Source organism: Nicotiana tomentosiformis, chromosome 10 (assembly GCF_000390325.3).
Source record: "Nicotiana tomentosiformis chromosome 10, ASM39032v3, whole genome shotgun sequence".
Classification (NCBI taxonomy): domain Eukaryota; kingdom Viridiplantae; phylum Streptophyta; class Magnoliopsida; order Solanales; family Solanaceae; genus Nicotiana; species Nicotiana tomentosiformis.
In genome coordinates, this window is record NC_090821.1 from 57,303,081 (window position 1) to 57,325,464 (window position 22,384).

The following is a 22,384-nucleotide window of genomic DNA, read 5'->3' on the forward strand; positions in this document are numbered from 1 at the left end:
AGCGCAAAAAGATGGTGGATTTAAGAAAGATAAGTCCTATAATGAACAAGAAGAGGAAGTGCAATATGCGAATAATTTTCAAGGGCAAAGAAACAACTTCCAAGGCCCAAGCCAACAACAATGGCGACCTCAAAATAATCAAGGCAATTAGAATTCTAACAATCAAGGAAATTGGAGTGGAAACAACAATCAAGGGAATTTTCATAGCAACAACAATCAAGCAAATTGGAGTGGAAATAATCAAGGAAATTTGGGAGGTAACAATCAAGGCGGATAGAACAACAATCAAGGCAACCAGGGGTCGGGTTTTCAAAGGCCCCCAATGTACCAACAACCAAGCAACCCACCTCCTTATCCTTCCCATAGTTCGAGTTCTTCAAACAATGAGATGGTGTGTATTGAAAATATGTTCAAGCAAGTGATGGAAGAAATTCTGATTCGGATGCCCAACTTGCCTCACATAACACATCAATCCGCAACCTAGAAGTTCAAATGGGGCAAATCTCTCAAGCTCTAAATTCTCGCCCTAAGGGGGCACCACCAAGTGACACGGTGGTAAACCCAAAGGGTGGTAACAACACGGGACATGCCATGGTGGTTATCACAAGAAGTGGAAGAGGCGAGAATGCACCCACCTCAAGTGGAAGGAAACTTGTTGATGATGATCAAATGATGCAAGAAGAATAGATCCCAAACATTGTGGTGCAACCTAATGATGAAGTTCGGATTGACATTGATGATAATGTGGAAGATACTCAAGAGGAGGTGAACCCATCTAGGGAATATATTATTGACATACCATAGCCGGTAGTATAAAAGGCTAAGGCACCATTGACTAAGCCTCTACCTACATACCCTCAAAGAATCTCCAAGAAAAATAGTGAGAATCAATTCAAGAAGTTCATTCAAAAGATGAAGAGTTTCTCAATTAATGTGTCATTAGTTGAAGCTTTGAGATAAATGCTCGGTTATGTAAAGTTTATGAAGGATCTTGTGACAAAGAAGCGGTCAATGAATTTTGATACCATCAAAGTCACTCATCAAGTGAGTGCAATTGTGCATTCAATGGCTCATAAGTTGGAGGATCCCGATGCTTTCACGATTCTTTGTACAATTGGAAGTGCCGACTTTGCTAAAGCTCTTTGTGATCTTGGGGTAGCCCTATTCGGTTTTCAAGACTTTGGGAATTGGGAAACCAAGACCCACCTCTATGAGATTGCAAATGGCCTATCATACTATGAAGAGGCCTTTGGGAGTGATCGAAGATGTTTTGGTTTGTGTTGATAATTCTTCCGGCGAATTTTGTCATTCTAAATTGTGAGATTGATTATGAAGTGCCGATTATTCTTGGGAGACCTTTCCTTGCTACGGGTAAGGCTTTTTGTGATGTTGAAGCCGGAGAACTCTCTTTCCGGGTTGGTGATGAAAAAGTGGTATTCCATATTTGTAAGTCCATGCGGCAACCAAATAGCAATGAGGTGTGTTCTTTTATGGACTTGGTGACCAATGTTATTGTTGATGAAACAAGTGCTACAATCAATGTTGGTGATATGTTGGAGGCAGTCTTGCTCAACTTTGATGATGACAAGATGGATGTCTTCATGGAATGTGTGAACTCTTTGTAGGGAATGGGGTCGTACAACTATGCACCCCGAAAATTTTCATTGTATCTTGAAAATAGGACAACTCCTCCTACAAAGCCTTCTATTGAAGAGCCTCCTACCTGGAGTTGAAGTTCTCTTCAAGCCAAAGGAAGAAGCTCAAATGGGATTGTCAACATTATTATTGGGATGAACCATACCTTTTCCGGATTTGTACGGATGGGGTAATTAGAAGATGTGTACAGGAAGAAGAGCAAGGTAAAATTCTTGGGTCTTGTCATTCTTCACCATATGGTGGTCATCATGGTGGAGCAAGAACGGAGGCCAAAGTGCTTAGTTACAGATTCTATTGTCCTACTCTTTAAAAGATTCTAGTGAGTTAGTGAAAAGATGTGATGAATGTCAAAGGGCTGGTGGAATCTCAAAGAAAATGAAATGCCTCTCACAACCATTTTGGAGATTGATATTTTCAATGTGTGGGATATTGAATTCATGGGCCCTTTTGTGAGTTCTTGTGGAAACACATACATTTTGGTCACGGTGGATTATGTGTCCAAATGGGTTGAGGCCGTTGCTTTACTCAACATTGAGGCGAGAAGTGTGGTGGCTTTCTTGAAGAAGAATATTTTCACAATGTTTGGTACTCCACGTGCAATTATAAGCTATGGGGTGATAGGGGGTCATATTTTTGCAACAAGACTTTCGACACTTTACTTAGCAAGTATGGTATTACTCACAAAGTCAAGACTCCCTATCACCCACAAGCTAGTGGGCAAGTGAAAGTCTCCAACCGGGAGATAAAGAGTATCTTTTCCAAAAATGGTGAATGCTAATCAGATGGATTGGTCAAAGAAGTTTGATGATGCATTATGAGCTTATCAGACGGATTATGAAATATCTATCGAAATGTCTCCATACCGGTTAGTGTTAGGGAAAGTTTGTCATCTTCCAGTAAAATTAGAGCATAAGGCCATGTGGTCTCTAAAGAAGTTGAATCTTGATTGGGAAGTAGCCGCTAACTTGAGGGATGCACATTTGGATGAATTGGATGAGTTCCGATACCATGCTTATGCGAGTTTGTCCTTGTACAAAGAAAAAATGAAATACCTTCATGACAAATACATTTGGAACAAAGAGTTCAAGGTGGGCGATACTGTATTGTTGTTTAACTCAAGGTTGAGGATGTTTCCCGGGAAGCTAGCATCCAAATGGAGTGGTCCTTTTGAAATTGTGGGTGTGACACCTTTTGGTGCATTAGACTTGAAGAACAAAAACAATGAAGTATTCCGAGTCAATGGTCATCGGGTGAAGCACTACTTGGGAAAGGTTGGAGATGGGGGTTCCTATTCAGCGGAGTACTTTGAGGCTAAAGGGTAGCCGACCTTTGTTTGTAGCAGGTTAGATCCATGCCAGAATGAGACTCACCTTCCTATCCCCCAGGCAGTGCTTGTGGCTTCCATCATGGCCGGTTACCCAATCAATGTGGGTGTCATGATGTCGGCCAACATTTCAGTGATTGCACGGCATAATAGCTCAACCTACCCTTATCCCAACACTATCACAGAGTACCTCACCGATGCAAAGGTAAAGCCGAGGGATTTTGACACCAAGGTGAGGGCAAATAAGCCCTTCGATTGGTATTCACTGATGGATATGAGCAACCCAAAGAAGAAAGCCCAGCCTTCTACTACCACAGGCTAGTATGATGAGCCAATATTGGTAGCTTCTGAGGTAGCTGATCTTCCATCCACCTATGTCGAGCCCTCTACTAGTGCCACTACTATGCCTCTACCATCATCTTCAGCTCCTACCACAGCCCATAAAGTTTCTCTAAAGCAGTTCCCTTGCCCACAGTTCCCCTATCTGCTCTATGAGTCTCCCAAACATTGGCTAGTCTCAACAACTGGATACAGACAGCTACTTCTAAGTTGTCTGACCTATCCAGTACCGTTGCACCACAGTCCACTTCCCAGGCACCATAAGCTCCTTCTTACAATGATGAGACATTGAAAGAGATTTTAGAGAACCAAAAATAGATCATGGATACCTTGGTACATCACGTGTCAGTGATTGAGAAGCTGGAAAAGGAAGTAAAGAAGATTTGAGGAAGTCCCAGGTCAGCAAGAAATCAGTGGACAAGCTCTGGAGGGAAGTTACTAGACTTGCTACAGCTGGCGACCTTTCCTTTGACACGCTGCTTGACCCACACCAATCCTCCCCAGATCCTTCAGCACCATCTGCACCGGTAGCACCAGCTGGCCAGTCTGACGAGCCAAACCTTGCTGCCGACACTGCTGAGGTAGTGCATGAGATGTTCGCCAACCCAGCCATACCTAGATTTGATGATGATGAGATTCAGTTGGCTGATCCTGAGGGAGATGCCATTGCTGGGGACACTGAGATGTTCAAGGATCCATAGGAAGTTTTCTTCACTCTCTCCTCTTTTACTATTATTTTGCTAAGCATTGGGGATAATGCTTACTTTTATTCGGGGGTGAAGTTTATTTGACACATTGGTACACTTTGATACATTTGGTATGTAATAATTTGATGATACTCTTTCTCTTCTTATTTGTATTTATCTAGCTTATCTCTCTTCTCTTATGTATATTTATGTCTCTTAGTAGTTTTTGCTTATTAGTTTCTTTATTTTTTCTATATTAGCCCTTGTTTTGTTAATTAGCTTCTTTTTATGCTTTAGTAGATAATAAGCCTTTGGTTTTCTTAACGCCACGGTTCTTTCCAAAGGTAGTTGTTGTGTGAACCGGGTGACTCGTCCCAACGATGGATAGCGTGACAACCTTCTTAAAAAAATGAGTCTATTTTTGTATTTAGGTAATAATAGTAGTAGTAATGAATAAAAATACCTAATCAAGTCATGCTCGAAGAGTCAACCATGCTTCAATTTTTATCGACACACTTAACTATGTGCTTATTGTTAGAGACAAGGTTTTTGAAAGAAATAACTCTAGTTAGTGACTTTAGGACTCTTGAGTTGACTTTGGTAATCATCGAATGGTTTAATTGTATCATAGTGATCTTTAAAATTGAATGTGGTCATTGTAGGTTTTTGACTCTATCCTCTTTTACAATCTAGTTGTGTGAGGAGTGAGATGAATTATTGCAAATCCAAGTATCCGTGCGAAGGGTCTAGAACTTGCCCCGAATGTGTTTCAAGGAGAAATCCTAAGTCCTGCTTGGTTTGAGAAGTGATTGTAGGCTTTCCTTGGCCTTTTTGAGCTTTCTATTGCCAACCAATGTCGTTATACCTAGTCAACCCCTTTGAGCCTCTAGCCTTTCTCATTTGATAACCATGTTATAAGCCTTTACCCGTTTTGTCGTGACCTTCTCTTGGCACCTAGACTTTCCTTAACATTCTTGTGAAACAAGTGGCTTAAAACATAAGTTTGAGGGAGAGATGAAGAATTTGAAAAAGGTATCAAGGCACAAAAATAGAAAAGAAATGATCTCTATGAAAAGAGAAGGCAAGAAAAGAAAAGAACAAAAAGAAAAATGCAAAATGTGAATAAGTGGAAGGGTTGATGGATTCAAAAGGAGGTAATGATCCCTAGCATGAGCAATCAAAATGGGAGAAAAAGAATGAAATTAATAAGAAAGAGTGATGTTAAGTCTCTCTAGTCCCCAATGAAAAGAAAAACCCTCTAAGAATTGGCAATTGTGAGCCGAGAAATGAAAGTGTGGAGTGCTTAAGGAAAGGTATAACCACTTACCCATATGGTATCCTACCCTAATCCAAAAGCCTTCATTACAACCCGAAAGAAGTCCTACTTGATTTCAAACCGAGTGAGCTTACATTAGTGGCGATCTACATTAGGGGCAAGCTTATGGTACTTGAAGTCGTACTTGTGGCATTCTCTTGTGAGAGACGAGTGAACCTTTCATGAATCTTAAGATTGAGTGCTAATTTCTTAAGTGAGCTTGGCAAATGGAAAGTAGAGGAGGAAGAGTTTGGAGTCCACCATGAACTACATAATAGAACAAGTGTCCTTGATGAGTAAAGTCTATTCTTGAAGCTCAAATGTCACATTAGAACTATATGTGCATGAATATTTGACTTGTCACCTTGTTGATAATGCATAAGTAGTGTAAGTAATAGTTGGTCCCAACTGATGTGTGACATGATCACCTTTGACTCACTGAAATGACCCTTAACTCTAGGATGTGGGAGCTAATTTATTTGTTTGGGGACAAGAAAAGACTTAAGTTTGGGGAGTTGATAAGTGGGGATTTTGACTACTTATTAGCACCTTTTGCTTTTGTTTTAATCTGAAGGTATTGATTTATGTTCCCGAAACTTATGAAAGTGTGCAAGTTGCAAGAATGTTGGAAGTTTGGTCTCCCATGATAAAATCCGACTCAAAAAAGAGTGTTCTGAATCACAAAGAAAGAAAGGGCGCAGAACTAAAGAAGTATGGTCTGCAGAAGGAATTCTGTGGCCGCACAAGAAAGTGCGGACCACAGAATTCCATCTGCGGCTGCAGATCAAGTGAAAGAGCCCAACATAAATTTGGCCAATATGAGGACTGCACATGAATTGTGCGGCCGCAGTACAAGGTCTACACCGACAAATGATTCAAAGTTCAGAGAGTGTGCAAAAGACCAAGACCCGAAGCCATGCTGAAGTGCCGACCGCACAAGAATTGTGCGGCCGCAGAAGATGCTTCGCCGTCGCAATCCAGAATTGTGCGACTGCAGAATCCAAGATCTTTCCAACTGAAGAAATCTGCAGACCGCACATGGAATTATGCGGCCGCAGAACCTCCTGAGGGGTATTTTTGTCAGCGAAGTTTGGGCAACTATAAATAGACGAGTTTTACATTTTTAGGTCAAGTTTCGAAGTTTGGGCTGCTGTAGCCGTAACATTTTGCCATTTTAGGAACTTTGTGACTATTTTAGTGTTTAAACATTCTATTTTATCATTTTAATCTTAGATTATGAGTTTAATTAGCATTTCTTCTTTATTTTCTTCAATTCTCACTATGAGTAGCTAGATTCTTACTACGGTTGTGACCCAACTCTAGTGTGTAAACCTTATGGGTATTTAATTTAATACTTGTTTATGATTGGATGTTGATTATTTAGCTTAGTTTATGCTTCAATTTTAGAATTAATGGTTGCAAACATTGATTCATTCCTTTTTGACTTAGTCTCTACTTGAGAAAGAGAGACCTAGTCTAGGATAACTTGGCTAACAAGGAATTGGGGCTAATTAAGGGTTTGATTAGCCTAATTAAAGGGTTCAAACTAGAGATAGTAAGAACCCGACTTGAGCTCATATCAACTATTATGTTTGATACTCATTTGGGTTTGAGAAAGCCAAATTGAGAAAAATCACTCTTTGACCGAGAGGTATTGAGTGGGTAACGTAGAGTTGAGAGCTATAATACACTCCAATAAATAAAATAAATATTAACATATTTAACCCATTAGGCGGACACCTAGGTTATGGTCACGTCCCTAGGCTTTTTAATTATTTGGAAAAACACCAAAAATATCGATTCGCTTCTAGTTTCTTTTCTTACTTTATAATTGTTAAAGTGAAATTAGAATTAGAAATCCTAACTTTCTGTGGAAGTTCAATTTAGTTATTCCATTCGCTTTCGTCATGTGTATACTCCTAACACCCCTAGTAACTCCCTGTAGAAATCAGCCCTGACTCTTGTTGGGTACTATTCTTCGAACGACCGTTTCCACTCATTATAAAGTGCGGATTGGACGTGGATCAAAGAGGAGGAAACAAAATTGTCCAACCTAAGCAAGTGGTTCATATCATGCCGCGAAATTAAATCAGGCGGTTCATGGGAGGCAACCCATGGTAATTTATTAAATGTCATTCCATGAAGTTAAATAAGGCGCTTGTTGGGAGGCAACTCAATTTATAGATTAGTTTAGTTTAATTTGAGTTTTTCTTTTTTGCTTCTGGGTACTAATGGGTTGATTTTTGGTGTTTGAATAGGTACGAGAGCGAGATCGGGAGGTCAAAATGCATAAAGGAGTCAAAAACGGGTTGAAAACTCACGTGTGCATGTCCCAGACAGTGCCTAGCGAGTGAGGGACCTCGCGTTACACCTGGTGGCGCTTGCCTAGGCATGAGCTCCAGCTCGCGTGACACCTCGCACCATGCACCACACCACCCCTACCCATAGTTGCGCGGGAAGCCTCTCGTCCTAGCTCGCGATGCCCGAGTAAGTCTTCTCTTCTCTCTTCTTTTATCTTTATCTCACCCTTCCCGCACAAGCACACACAACCCCATGAACCCATAGGAATGTGATTATTGATTATATGAGTGCGTACATTCAAATCCCAAGCTGATTTGGGAGAGTGAGGCAATCTCTCACCCACACAAAAGCTTACACAACTAGTACGCGCTATGTATTTATTAAAATGACTCAAATGAAATTTTCCCCCAATTGGAGCCCGAGTCTCTAGATAGATACACTAGTGGGTTATGAGCGTGATTAACATAAGATTTTAAGTGTGGGGTGGCTCACCGGAGCCGGGTATATTGTTAAAAGTATGGTGATTACGTTGTGCTTGCATGCAATAGTTGATTGGATGATGCTAGCGTGCTTAAATTGTGCAAGGTAAAGTCTAAGTAACCTTGATTTAATGGAAGGGCCATGCGCTGAAATTTTATGTGTGGGGTCATTATGACCACATGTTGAGCTGATGAGGAGGAAGACGAGGAGTGACCAGGAAGTTTTCTTACCACCCTTCTGAATTTTAATTACGTTTATATGCATTGAAGACACTGCATACTTTAAGTGTGTGTGGGGGGGGCTGAATTTTAATTACGTTTATATGCATTGAAGACACTGCATACTTTAAGTGTGTGTGTGGGGGGGGGGGGGGGAATCCTTTGTGGTATGTAAATAGTAGATTAATTGCTAGCTTCCTATTTTTATTTTAGTTTAGTAGTTCAAGATTAGCTTCTTATTTTCTATTTTAACATAGCTTAATGGGAAAAAAGAAGCAAAAATATAGAAAATCAAAGAAAAATTTGAACATTTCCTGACGATAGATCTCCTAGGCAGCTTTCTTGAGGGATTAAAGTCTAACCAAAAATATATAAAAAATTAAAAATAGAAAAACACAAAAACATGTCTTTTAGTTTCCGTTAGGTTGTAATAATCCTCAGTGATTTTTCTTTGTGCCTCGGTTCTTTTCTATGGGATGTAGTTTGAACAGGGTAATAATATTTTTTAAGAGTAGAGTAAGATGTAGGAAATAAAAGGAGGATGAATGATGAGATTCCTAGGCGCCCTCGACTTATTTGATAGTAGCATATTTATGCTTTGGCATGTGTAGATAATGTAGTATCTTCCCTATGTGTTAAATTGCTTATGGTGCCTTTATGAATTGGATAGCATGTTATTGACACCTATGTCTCATTTACTTGTCTATTGTTCACTTTGTGCTTAATGCTTAATATTTTGTGGCTCCGTGAGAGTCAGAATGAGACCGTCCTTAGTGAGTCATGTGCCACGTGTGAAGTGAGATTTTTGTGTAGTCCATGTCATTGTGCTTGTGTCTAGAACTTGCCCGGTATGTGAGTCGAAGCGAAATTTTAGGTGATGCTCGATTTGAAAAATGAGTTTAGGCTTTCTGTGATCCTTTTGAGCTTTATTGCTTATCACAAATAAAGTATATTCCTAGTTAACCCTTTTGAGCCTATAGACTTTTATTTGGCACTCACATTACAAGCCTATACCCTCTTTTATTCTTGATTGACATTATTTTAATCCTTTTACCTTTTAAGGCACTTTAATTGTGAAATGAGCGTTAAAAGAAGTAAGGAGAGAATTTGGATAGCTTTCGAGTGGAACCAATGAAAGGAAGAAAGGTGCACTTGTTTTGTAAAGATTACACTACTAGCTAGAATTGTAGAAAAGAAAAAAAATAGTTGGAAAAAAAAAAAGAAAAAGAAATATGCACGAGAAGAAAAGAGTAGCAAAAGAAAAAATTAATATCTTATTCTTGCTAGTGGGTATGAACTAAAGTAGTGCGTAAAGAAAGGGAGAATATTTTTTGGGTGTGATCTTGTTTGTGAAATTGAAGTGAATTGAAGAATTTGCGCTTAAAATTTATCACATGATGTGTTAAAATGCTTAGGAGAGTGAACCACTATTCCTAAATATATCATACCCGTCCCTTAGCCCACATTACAATCATAAAAAAGTCCTAATTGATTTTAGATCGAGCGAGCCTATATTAGTAGAGATTTACATTAACGGCAAGCATATGGTACAAATAGCATGCATGTGACTTCTTTGTGAGAGTGAGAGATCTTCTTTGATACATGAGTCCTTAAAATATATTTGAGCATCTGATTTGAATGTGTGGATTCAATCTACTCTCTTGTTTTTGTTATGAGGGAACATGGTTTCACGAGGGATATGTAACGTTATTAGACTTCTCTGTGATGCTGGGTGTTCAAGCCCTGAGTGCATTGCGATATTGAGTTGGTTAAGTGTAGGGTAGTGATATTCAGCTATAAATATATATTTTTAGTGCATTGCGTACCTTACATTTTAATGTTTTAATGATTAATTGTGCGACGTTTGAGCTTAATTGAGTTGCTTGTGTAGGATCATTGGAATACATAAAGGAATGAAACTTGCATAAAAAGATGTTGAAGACACAAGAAAAGAGCACGAAAATGAGAAAATCGGAGCAAGGCAAGATACCTCGCCCCGCCTGGTCTAAGGTGTACTCAACCTCGCCCCAGACCTCGCCTCGCCTGGTCTAAGGCATGCTCAACCGTGCTACAGACCAGGCCTCGCGAGCTCTAAAGCCTGGTTCCCAATCCGCGAATAAATTATTTGCTACTCAATTTTGAATATGGAGACTCCTACCCTAGCCTATAAATATTCCCTAAACGTGATTATTAAGGAGGACGGTCAATTTTGAAGCGGAAAAGGCATAAAAACACAAAAGGAACATGGAATTCATCGATTCTTGCATCTTTCATATATTCTTCCTAGCTTCAAACCACTAAATATATAGGGAGTAGTTGAGTCTATTCTTTGTGGGATCTTTCAATAATTTAATTAGCCGTGTCATGCTAATTATTAAGTAGCATTCTCTTTCAGTTGTTTAATCAGCCGTTGACCATGTTAATTATGATGATGAAAAGAACAAATTTTGAACTGTTGGATCTTAGATAATAATATTGATCCTCTCCTTGTCAGGGAAAACTTCCAATAGATAAACTTTACTCTCTCACCTAGAAGGCATGTGACCTTCCTTTGAGAACTCCAAGCATATAATCAAAGGGGTAAGTAATCAGCTACTTCCAGCGCATGATCTTATTACAATATTTCCTAATTACAAGCTGCAGAAGTTTGCTATCTTAGAAGTAGTATTGATTTTTCAGTTATGCTTTCTCTCTATTTGTAAGAAATCAAACAACAATGACAAATAGTATATTCTAACTTATACTTCTTGTTTCTATTTATCTTTGATAATGCCACACTTTCCTTATTAGTTCGTTCCAAAAAGAATTATACATTTTTGTAATTGAAAATAATTAAACTTCAAACTCTTCATTTTACACATTTTACACTTAAAGAAGATTTTATAACTATGCAAATGTCATGGCCCCACAAAGCTTTTACCCTTTAAGCTTTTAAAACCACAAGTTTCAATTTTTTTTTTTTTTTTCTTAAATCCCATGCCGAGTCAAACTTCATCATCTAAATTGAAAATGAGGGAGCAATAATTTAAAAGAAGGAAACTACACAAGTTGAGGACATAAACTGGCATTTCCTAGGAAGAAACAGGTACACATAAGAGCAAAGAAAGAATTGCTTCATGTAGAAGAAAGATTATAGCAGAGTGGCATCACAGCATTTTGGCGAAATCATAAGAAGCACAATGGTAGCATCACTCATAAGAACAAAGTGGAAACATTCACTTCAGGAGTCAAAACCTAATGACTTACACCAAGCGTTAAGGATTGAATGAGTAATTCGTTCCGTAGTTGAACTTTGAAATGCAGTTTACAACTAATGGGACAGCTGATGGACAGTCTTATAAAATTTATTAAAGAAAAAACTAATAAAACAAGTACATAGTGATCTTCCAAATTGCTCCAGCTACAAACTTTTCATACTCTGTTTAACAAAATTGAATGAGTTAATAGCTCGAAAAGTAGTAGTAATTGCTTTGTCTAGAATATTTAGAGCTACAAAACATACATAAAACTGATTTTGTTTCATAGATATAAAAGAAATTGATGGTGAACTTCTATATCAAGAACTTTTATCTTTAATAAAAATATAATACTAAAATAAAACAATAAACTTTAAACAAGGTGACAAATAAAAGGAATAGTTGGTAAAAGGCAACCTTTTTGAAGTAAGGAAAATGAATTAAAGCAAGGTCTAAAGAATGAGACATAATATGGTTATATTTTCTCAGTAGTGTAGCTGAATTCGGATTACTTGATGACGAGCTTGAAATCAGCATTTTGATATTCTTCAACTTGTGTTTCTCGGATAATCCTGGCCGACTTGACAACAGATTCACTGCAATACTTTACCTCAATGGACTTTAGAGATAAGATGTCTCCGAAACAAGAAGGTGTCTCCTTAATATTCCAGCATCTACGCAAAACCAAGCGCTCAAGGTTAGGAAATGCATCATCGGAGACAGTCCATTCTTTAAGACTGCTACAATCTATTAGTTTCAAGACTTTGAGTTGAGTGAACTCGTCACTGCTCACTTCCCATTTTTCATCATCAAATTGTATGGAAGTCAGCTGTAGTGCCTCAAGGTTCTGAAGCTGAGCAATGCTTGATAAGTTCTCATTGCCCAATCTAAATTTGAATATTGTTAAGTCTTTGAGATTTGATCCGGAGATGCATACAGGAAACATCTGGTACCAGAATACTGCGATAATGTGCAGCGTCTCAAGCCGTGTTGGAAAATCCAAATCTGGGAATGGACCGCTGCTATCACCCGTGAATTTGCATTTCAGTTCCCTAAGATTAGGTGCTTTACTCAACATCAATTCCGCATCCTCCACACAAGATAAATATGGAGTGGAAAGAGTTCCCAAATCATGAAGTTTTGTGGAGTCCTCTTCTGCAGCTTCTATAACGAAGCCGTTGCCGTCGCTGCCGGAAATATGCACATGTTTCAATTTAACCATTTTCCAAACTGTAATAGGTACTGACATATATCCTCCTTTACGACCTTTGATTATGAGAGTTTCAAGGTTCCGAAGGTTGGATATGGATGAAGGAATTGACTTTTGATTAGTCTTTGCAGAGAAATACCTCAAGTGAACTAGATTCGCTGGGAAAGAATCAATAACAACGTCTTGCTCCAAATCCAACACTTTTAGAAACTTGAAATTCTGTAAAATGCCAGAAATAGCAAGTTTACAAAAGGATGTGTTATCACGCCTGGAAAGTACAGAGCCAACAAGTGAGCAAGACGAACGCCATTCAGCAAGATTATCGACTTCACAAAAGGCCAAGCGAGGTTGAGAATGGTGCTTGCGAGAAGAATAAATACGGGAAGAAGGATTGACATTCTGATCCCTGTGAATATATAAATTAACAAAATCATAACATAGATTTTCGAATACAACATGAATACTTGATCATTGTGAATATATAAGTTAGTAAAACCATAACATTAATTTTCAAAAATAACTAAAAATACTTGGATTGATTTTGAACAATACCATTTTATCCATAGTAGAAAATTCTCCTCGGTTGCTCTTTTCTTGCAGAAGTCGAGCAATACATCATGAATGCGACATGCTTTGACCTTACCATCTAAATAGGCCCTCTTGGAAACCATCACAAGATTTCTTCCGATAAGATGCTCCAAGTAAGCTTCTGCTATATCCTCCAAACTCTTGCCTTCACAACTTTTTATAAATGCTTCTGATATCCATGACCTTGTTAACCATGAAGCGTCAATCACTGTATCCTCCAAAAATGCTCCAAAATAGAGGAAGCAAGCCTTAAGATGATAAGGCAAATCCTGGTAACTCTGTTCTACAATAGCCTTTGAATCGCTGTGAATGTGGGAACCTAAGGTCCTAGCCACTTGTTTCCAATTCTCTTCGTTTTTCTCCATCTTTGCCAGAATACCAGCCACCAGAACAATTGAAAGAGGCAGCCCTCCACACTTTTTTGCTATTTGTTGGCCAACTTTTTCCAGGGTAGAGGAGCAGCTTTCTTTACCAAACACTTTATCTTCAAGTAATTTCCAACTTTCTTCATCATTAAAGATGCGAAGAGGTATGGGTTTACTAACAGATGTAGCATAATTGGCAACTTCACGATGTCGAGTTGTTAGAATGATTCTGCTTCCATTTTTGGCATCATAGAAGCAAGAACTTAAATCATCCCACGCACTAGCTTCCCACACATCATCAACAAGGATAAGATATCTTTTGGCCATTAAAGTTCTCCTAAGCTTTTCTGCTGCATCAGCTTCACAAGAGACGCTATCCCTCATACCAATAGCATCATGTAGAAGGGCCATTAGCAAATCCATACGTCTATATACTCGAGAGACACAACATTGTGCACGAATATCAAAGCGAGAGATAACTGAATTATCAGAATAGAGTTTGTAGGCCAAAGTCGTCTTACCTAGGCCAGGCATACCTAGGATAGAGATAACATCTAGTTCTCGGCATCCCTTTGTTAGTTTGTTTTTTAGTTCTTCCCTCACGTCGTCGAAACCAACAATTTCTTCATTCATACTTCGATTCATAGACAATTGTGATAGTGTATGAACAGTGGACGTATCAAGGGTATCATGTGATACTAAGTCAACCTCGACCACTTGCTTTTCTGGAATCGCTGCTACCTCTGCCCTGATAAGAGTAATCTCCTCTTTGATATCCAGGATCCAACGCTCGAGACACCAATGAGGAACTTCTTTCCTTATGAAAGCATCAGTTACATACTCCAACTCATATGCTTTGCCAATAAATTGTGTAGCCCACTGTTGAGGTCCCTCATGCTTATTATATCGCTCTTCAGCAACATCCTTGAGAAAAGGTTGCAAGTTCTCAATTTCCGTCTGAATTATTTGAAGCTGGCTCATGACAGAAGAGAGTGGATCTGAATTGCGGCTTTGGAACTCCTTCAGGTTGTTTAAAAGAAAATCAACATAGCCTAGACCATGAATCCTTGATAGGTTAGACTGAAATGCCTTTCGAATGATGAGGTACAACATCGCCTTGACAGGCTCGATGTTTCTCGGAAGATCAAGACCAAGTTCTCGGTTCACATCCTCTAACATCGTGTTTTCCTTCTCCCCCTTGATATCATAAAATGAGTAAATTAGAAGTCCGGCATCAACAATAACAGTGCCCATATCTTGAGAATGGTGTTCAAGATCTAGTACTGGCAAATTGATGAGATTGTCTCTTAATAGGTTGCGCATCTCTCGAAGGATTTCCATTTGATCGTTCAAACCAACTATCTGACAAGGATTACTAACAGTTGGTAGCTCCACCAAACTGTGCGCGACAGTCTCCACAATAAAGACACTGCCAGGTGCATGCTCATTTTGATTAGTGGGATGCCATCCTGGTTGTATTGTCGGCTTCAAAGCTTGCAGGACATTAACATAGACCTTGTGAATGCCTGGAAGAATGGCGTTAGTCTTCATTTTCAGGAGATCAGAAAACGAAACATTCATCTCACTAGGAGCCAAGTCTTGATTTTTGTTGCCATGGTTTTGCAGATACAACCATGCAACCAGTGCTGCGTGGCTAGCCTCAATTAAAACGTGAGTGAAGAAAGAATGTTGGCTTTGAGGATCTATGCATTTGTGTGAAAGAAAGAGGATAAAAAATCTCAGTAACTTCAACTCCTTTAGAACCTCTTCTATTTGGTCCTTGGGTCCCGGAACAAAAAGCAAAGAACATGGATTGTCGATCTGCACTAGAACACTGAGGTTTTCTTCTACAGAATCGATAAATTCCATCAAAAAATCGGGGGTAGGAATAATATCATCCACCTTGTTGACTGAAAGAGGTATTTTGGGAAAGGAGTATTTAGCTATGAATTCCAGCTTAGTCTTCCATATTTCTGTTGGCACGTGAAAGGTAAAGGGATCAGTATTTGAATCAAGGAACTCGTCCCGTCGGGGTGTAACAATGAACTCCTCCAAATAGGATTCTGCATTTGGGTTGTCCAAAGTAGCATACAATGTCTTCCAAATTTTGAGCATTTTCTGTGTGACATTTAGCATAATGCCGCATTCACCAGCGAAGGGAAAGCTCTGCAAACCGAGAAAACTATCCACCATTTTTAATTCCCATACAAAGAAATTCATACGATCCCTCACAACATCGCATACGCTATCGTGTTCTCGTAATTGAAGGAAGCCATCTTTCAGATTGAACAAATCTTTGTCTGAAGACATTACTCTCCCTCTTTCTCAGACGTTGTGACAAAAGAAACTATTATGAAGTTGAACTGCAAGGGGGATAAAGAAGAGCAGTTGAGATACAAATAAGACGCCTTCCAGCAGGTTTTTATAGTTTCTTTCTTCACCTTGGTTTCCTCTCTTGCTCAGTAATTTACCATTCCTCATATATTTTAGTTGCATCAAATATAACCAGCAAGTCAACTTATTGTAAGTACGCCCATATTATTTGTTCCCTGTGGTCTATATTAATCGAACTCTTCAAAAATGTAGTTGAGTGCGTGCCATGGATAGTGTGAGCAACATAGCATGTAGTTATATGACACGATCAGATTCCTTTCAGTTCTTTATTAATTGTCAATTTAAATACACAATTAATTAGGTAATCATATCACATGGATACTGGTAGATCTACCTACAGGGGCGGAGCTAGGAGAATGCCGTAAAATCACCTTGATAAAAATACTACCTCTGCTCCGCCATAAGAGGGAGGAGAGGAGATAAGAAAGCAAAAATTAGATAAATTAACTAGAAGCATAGAGTAACTAAAAAAGATCGAAAAGATTAAACGCAAATTATAATAAGAAGGGGAAAAAAACCTGTGCGGACATAAATAAATAGGCTCAAACTTTTCTACTTCAATTTATTAATTGTTGATTTATGTGTTTTGATGATTAACAAGTGTGCGCAATGAACATGTGCTAAAAATCAGGCTAAAAACCAGGTTCTCACATTAACTTGCTGAAGGTCTTTACAAGACAGTAACTTTTTCTACAAAAGTTACCGCAGTCCGATATTTGTAGAAGGGATTCTTGAACTTGAACTGCAAGCGGAAAAAGAATAAGAGAAGTTGAGATACAAATCAAATGTATTCGCACAACCTTTTATTGTTTCTTACTTCACTTTGATTTCCCCTTGCTCAGAATTTTACTATTCCACATATATTTTAGTTGCATCAATTATAAGCAGCAAGTCAACTTATTGTAAGTAAGTCCACATTATTTATTCCTTGTATGCACATGGGTAGATTCCTTCCCATTTCGTCTTTACCAATTGTCATATTAAATGCAGCAGCATTATTGATGTATCACATAAGATTAATTAGATACACATGGGTACACAAAGTAATATTATATATAATCATTAGAGATGTGAATGATAATCAAGCGACCATTTCAGAAATCGAAGAGCTAGGTTTATATATATATATATATATATATATATATATATATATATATATATATATATATATGTATCAATGTTAGCTCTCTTTCATTTAATTAGATGTAAAAAAGAATTCAGCTTTTTCCTCAATAATCGTTTCAGACAAACCCTTAAATTGAAGTTGAGGTACATTTTGAATTCAGAATAGTTGACTTTCATGTAGGATGGAGCACAGGGACTTTAATTTTACGGCAAAGGGCCAAATATATTCATGTACTTTCGAAAGTGGTCTAAGAATATCTCTCGTTATACTATTGGGCTATATATACCCTTCCCGTCATACTTTGGAACAAATATACCCTTATTTTGGATGGAGTGCCACATGTCAGCACCAGATGAAAACGACCCATTTCTTTTTTTTTTTTTACCTGATTCGTTTTAAAAAACCCACCACCCGACCCGTTTTAAAATTCAGTTTTTTTAAAGCATATATTTTGTAAAAACTGAATTTTTTTTATAAAAACTGAAAGAAAGAAATTTGCAAAATATATATTTTTAAGTCTTTTCGGTTTTTTTAAAGTATTATTTTTGTAAAAACTGAAAAAAAAAATATTTTTTTAAAAATGCTTTAAAAACTAAAAAATATATATTCTGTAAAAACTGAAAAAAAAAAAAGAAATTTGTAAAATATATATTTTTAAGTTTTTAAAAAAAATTTAAAGTATTTTTTTTATAAAAACTGAAAAAAAATAAATTTTTACACTTGACAATTGGCATGTTACAGCTTTGCCATTTTTTCTTTTCAAAAAACTTTGCCCATTTTCGTTTGTTAAATATTTATACGCACACAATACTTACAAAAAAATACTTTAAAAAAACTGAAAAGACTTAAAAATATATATTTTACAAATTCCTTTTTTTTAGTTTTTAAAATATTTTTAAAAAAATATTTTTTTTTCTGTTTTTACAAAAAATAATACTTTAAAAACTGAAAAGACTTAAAAATATATATTTTGCAAATTCCTTTTTTTTTTCCAGTTTTTACAAAAATAAATTTCAGTTTTTACAAAATATATGCTTTAAAAAAACTAAATTTTAAAACGGGTTGGGTGGTGGATTTTTTAAAATGGATCGGGTAAAAAAAAAGAAATGGGTCGTTTTCATCTGGTGCTGACACGTGGCACGCCATCCGAAATAAGGGTATATTTGTTTCAAAGTATGACGGGAAGGGTATATATAGCCCAATAGTATAACGATGGGTATTCTTAGACCATTTTCGAAAGTACAGGGGTACATTTGGCCCTTTGCCGTTAATTTTATATAGTAACCACCATCCTTTTCACCTTTAAATTTAATCCAGTAAAGTTGACATAGACTACAAACGTTTAGCAAAGTCATCACATGATATTAGGTGCACTTGGCATAGTATATAGTATGATAGAATTTAAGGGTCCATCAAACTATATAGAAAATCAGGTTCTTTATTAGTTCCCACAGAATACACGCACACTGTAGTAAGTAAATGACACAAAGAAATTTTATGTGAAAAACTCCCACCTCACGGGATTAAAAACCACGACCTACCCTTGTAGGATTTCAACTTCACTACTGAGCAAACTTTAGATTACAACCTATTGTAACCTAGGAATTAACCTCTTAATCCCTCACTAACTTGTAACAACTCTATTACAAGCCACTTTGTAATAAATCTATTACAAAAACTTATAACTCGACTAACTCTAACCAAGACACAAACACAAGGATTTATGATTTACAAAAGTTTCCTACACAATGCTTCTAACTAAGCTAAGTAGGAATTACAAGTAAAGTACTTTAACAAAGGTGCAACACAACTAAAGATTTGTAATAACTCAATACAGGGAACTGGTCCGTTGTTATGTTGTTCTTTGTTCTTGATGCTCTTGAGAATCACTTGCCAGATTGATTGGTCATTGGAGAGAGTGCTTGATGGATTCTTCAATGTTCAAGTCATGTTTTTTCTTAGGTTTAATGTTAATATAACATTGGTGACATCAAGATGCAAGCATGTTTTGTACAGAAGCATTCCCAATGAAGTTGACTGTTGCACTATTTTGCGTTGTTGCATGTGCATGCAACAACTTTACAGCTGTTGGAGAATTGACTAGGTACGGTCACCAGGGGAACTGATGTCCATCTATTTCCCTTGTTGTTTCTTTGTCTTCTGAAGAGTTGATTTACATCTCCAGCTTGACACTTGTTATTCCCACGTATTTGAGGATGTATATCAGGTTCCTTATCTGGTTCTTGTCGTTAAGTTTGTTAGATCATCAAAACATAACAAGGTACATATAACCTATCAATTTCCCTCGTTTTGATGAGGACAAACTTATAATTGAAGTTTCCCCTAAGAACCAGAATGACATACACATAACCTGTATTCCCCCTGAATCTGTTCCCCCTCAATTATTTTTCTCATTTTTGGCATCATAAAAAGAACACCAACAAGCAATAAGCAAAAAGAAGTCTAGCTTGATTAACTCATGCCACATGTGTGCACACAAACATGATTAAAAATAGAACATAAGAGCAAGGCATACACAACAAAATGAGGAAGCTTTCATTAATATTTGGATATTAAGCAAGGAGCAGTTCCATTGTTACCAATACATCCACAAATAAAAACGGCAAAAATAGAAGTACCAGTCATAAACATCATCAGAACTAAACAAGGGACAGACACTGGAAAGGGAACACTTTTTAGGGAGCACTAAAATGTGAAGGCTTAGATGGAGAGGCAAGGGTTTTAAGAAGGATGTCCATTCGAGCATTAGCTGATATCTGCTCATTGAGCAGTTTTTCCTTCAGGTCCTCAACCTGTTTCCTGAGGCCGGCATTTTCTTTGGTCAGACGGGCAACCTCTGTGCCGTGAGAGCTGCTGGAACCAGGTGCCTCCTAAAGCTGACTTAGTTGACCCTCAAGAATGTCATTTCTTGCCTTCAACTTCCTTATCTCATCAGTGGCACTATTTTGGGCGTTGATCAACTGGAGATAGTAGAAGTGCTACCAACCCCTCCAACCTTATCAATGCACTCATATTCCTCAAGGGTGGTCTTGGAGAAGATTTGCTTATGAGTACCCACTTTAGCTTTTCCCAAAGGGACTTTGAAGAACTCAAAAATCTTAGTGAGGAGGAACCCGTAAGGCAGACCATGATTACCATCCTTGAACTCTGCCACCTTCTGCATGTGTTATATCATGATGCCAGGCAGGTTGATAGTTGTTTAGCCATCCAGTGCTTCCAGGAGAGCCAGGTCTGCTCGAGATGTAATGGACCTTCTTTCTGCACGAGGGAGCAAAACATTTTTCACCAATTCAAACACCAGTTTGTACAGTGGAAGGAAGGCCTTCTTGTGTGCCCGTTCCCCTTGTTGAACTACCTTATCCTTCAAGATAGCATTTCTAAAGTTCGAAGAGCAGTTTCCCTGAATAGAAGACAAACCCTCATAAGGAAATCCCAAAAGATTTCCCAGCACACCAGAGTCCATCACAAAATCAACACCATTAACCATCATACAAATATGATCATCCTCAACTTTAAAGAAGTCGGCATAAAAACAACTCACTCCTTCCTCAAAAACTTTGGGGTTGTCACTTGTGAACAGGTGTGTCCACTATTGAAATTCATAGATCTTCACCAATTGGCGCATGCCAGCCATATCCAGAATATCAGGGGAAAATGTACGGTCCCACAACACCTTTTGATTTTTCAACTTTACCTTGCGAGCATCCTGGGTATCATCAACCTTGGTCTTTTTGGAGGAACCAGGTTCCTTACTGGCATCACCCTTCCTTTTACTGATTTACGAGCACTCTTTCCTTTCTCAGCAGATTTCTCAGACATCCTCTTCTGAGATACTTTTTCAACTGATTATTCTGTCATTTTTTCTCCAGATTCCGCAACTACCTTTTCACCAGAGTTGTCACCTTCAACTTTTTTCAAACACTCCGTACTCATAGAGGACCCCCTTTTTGACTTGGGGATAATGTGCTTCTGTGAGAACTTGCGAGTTAAGGAACTAGGTTCCTCATCCACTTCATCATCAACATTGACAACATGCACTACATTCTCATTCACAATCTTCCCGTTCTTTACCAATCTTCTCCTCTTTTGTTGTTCTTGGCTTTTTGATAATAACAAACTCAAGAGCCTCCTTCTTTTGCAACCTAGTGGTAGGTCTCTTATGATTTGGAACTTGAGTAGTGGCCTGTCTACTCCTAGCCCTGATAAAACTAGCAATATCCACATTATCAGAATCATATTTACTATCCTCATTCTTCTCTTCAGATAAATATCTCATTTCAGGAACAACCACGGACAAAGGCTCAACATAAAATTGAGGAGATAGAGAAAGATCAGTACTAACCTGGGGTGCTTGAGAGGAACCAAGGGTTGGCTCCTCTTGGGTGGAGAGATCAGGTCCCTCAGCTAGTGCCCCAGTAGTACTGTCCGGTGTTGATGTTTCAACAGGCACCAGTTCCCTATTCTCCACTAGTGTACTATTTTCTTCCCCCTGAGACTCAGACACACCTTTACCAACCTCAATAACACATCCCTCAGCAGCTATTGACAATATATTTTCTATGGCCTCTTGTTCTTGTAACCCCATGGTAAACCCAGAAGTATAAGGAGCATTACCTGTAGACTCAAGGCCAGGGGCAGTCATTTTCGATTCATCATGGATATGACCAACATCTTGGTCTTTGCCAGAGCTTTCTTCCATTGGTAGACTAGAAATTTCTTGATTTTCTTCTTCTTCTACTGTATCTTCTTCAACCATTTTTTTCGGCGAGGAAAAAGGAGTGGTCACAGCCACAAACTTCTTGGGAGTCAAAGTTTTGCGAATCCGATGAGAACCAGTACTCGATTGGGTTGGAGAGGAAGCAGAGGGTGGTGTGACTATATCTTAGGGTTTGGACTGGTCGGAGTAAAGAGTGTGGGTTCTATCATTGTCGTTTCAATAGGTGAGGACACAGTGGGGACGACACTTGGAACATATTGTGTTTCTTGATGTTCAGACATGGTAGAGTGCAGTGAGTTGAAGAAGAGAGAGTTTGGTTTGAAGAAAGAAAAATAGGAATTTTGGATTTTTTGATGTGAACAATGGTGAAAGTGATTGTGAATAGATGTATTTAAGAGGGGTGAGGGA

The 22,384-nt window shown here is 38.1% G+C and overlaps 1 protein-coding gene across 1 annotated transcript; it reads right to left on the reverse strand.

Moving 5' to 3' along the window:
- Positions 1–11,913: 11,913 nt before the first annotated feature.
- Positions 11,914–16,250, reverse strand: LOC104102733 (late blight resistance protein R1-A-like). The gene is made up of 2 exons (XM_009610539.4): positions 13,318–16,250; positions 11,914–13,171 (listed from the first exon to the last, which is right to left on the reverse strand). The coding sequence occupies exons 1-2, from the start codon at positions 16,026–16,028 to the stop codon at positions 12,064–12,066; spliced, it is 3,819 nt and encodes a 1,272-aa protein (XP_009608834.1). The 5' UTR covers positions 16,029–16,250; the 3' UTR covers positions 11,914–12,063.
- Positions 16,251–22,384: the final 6,134 nt, after the last annotated feature.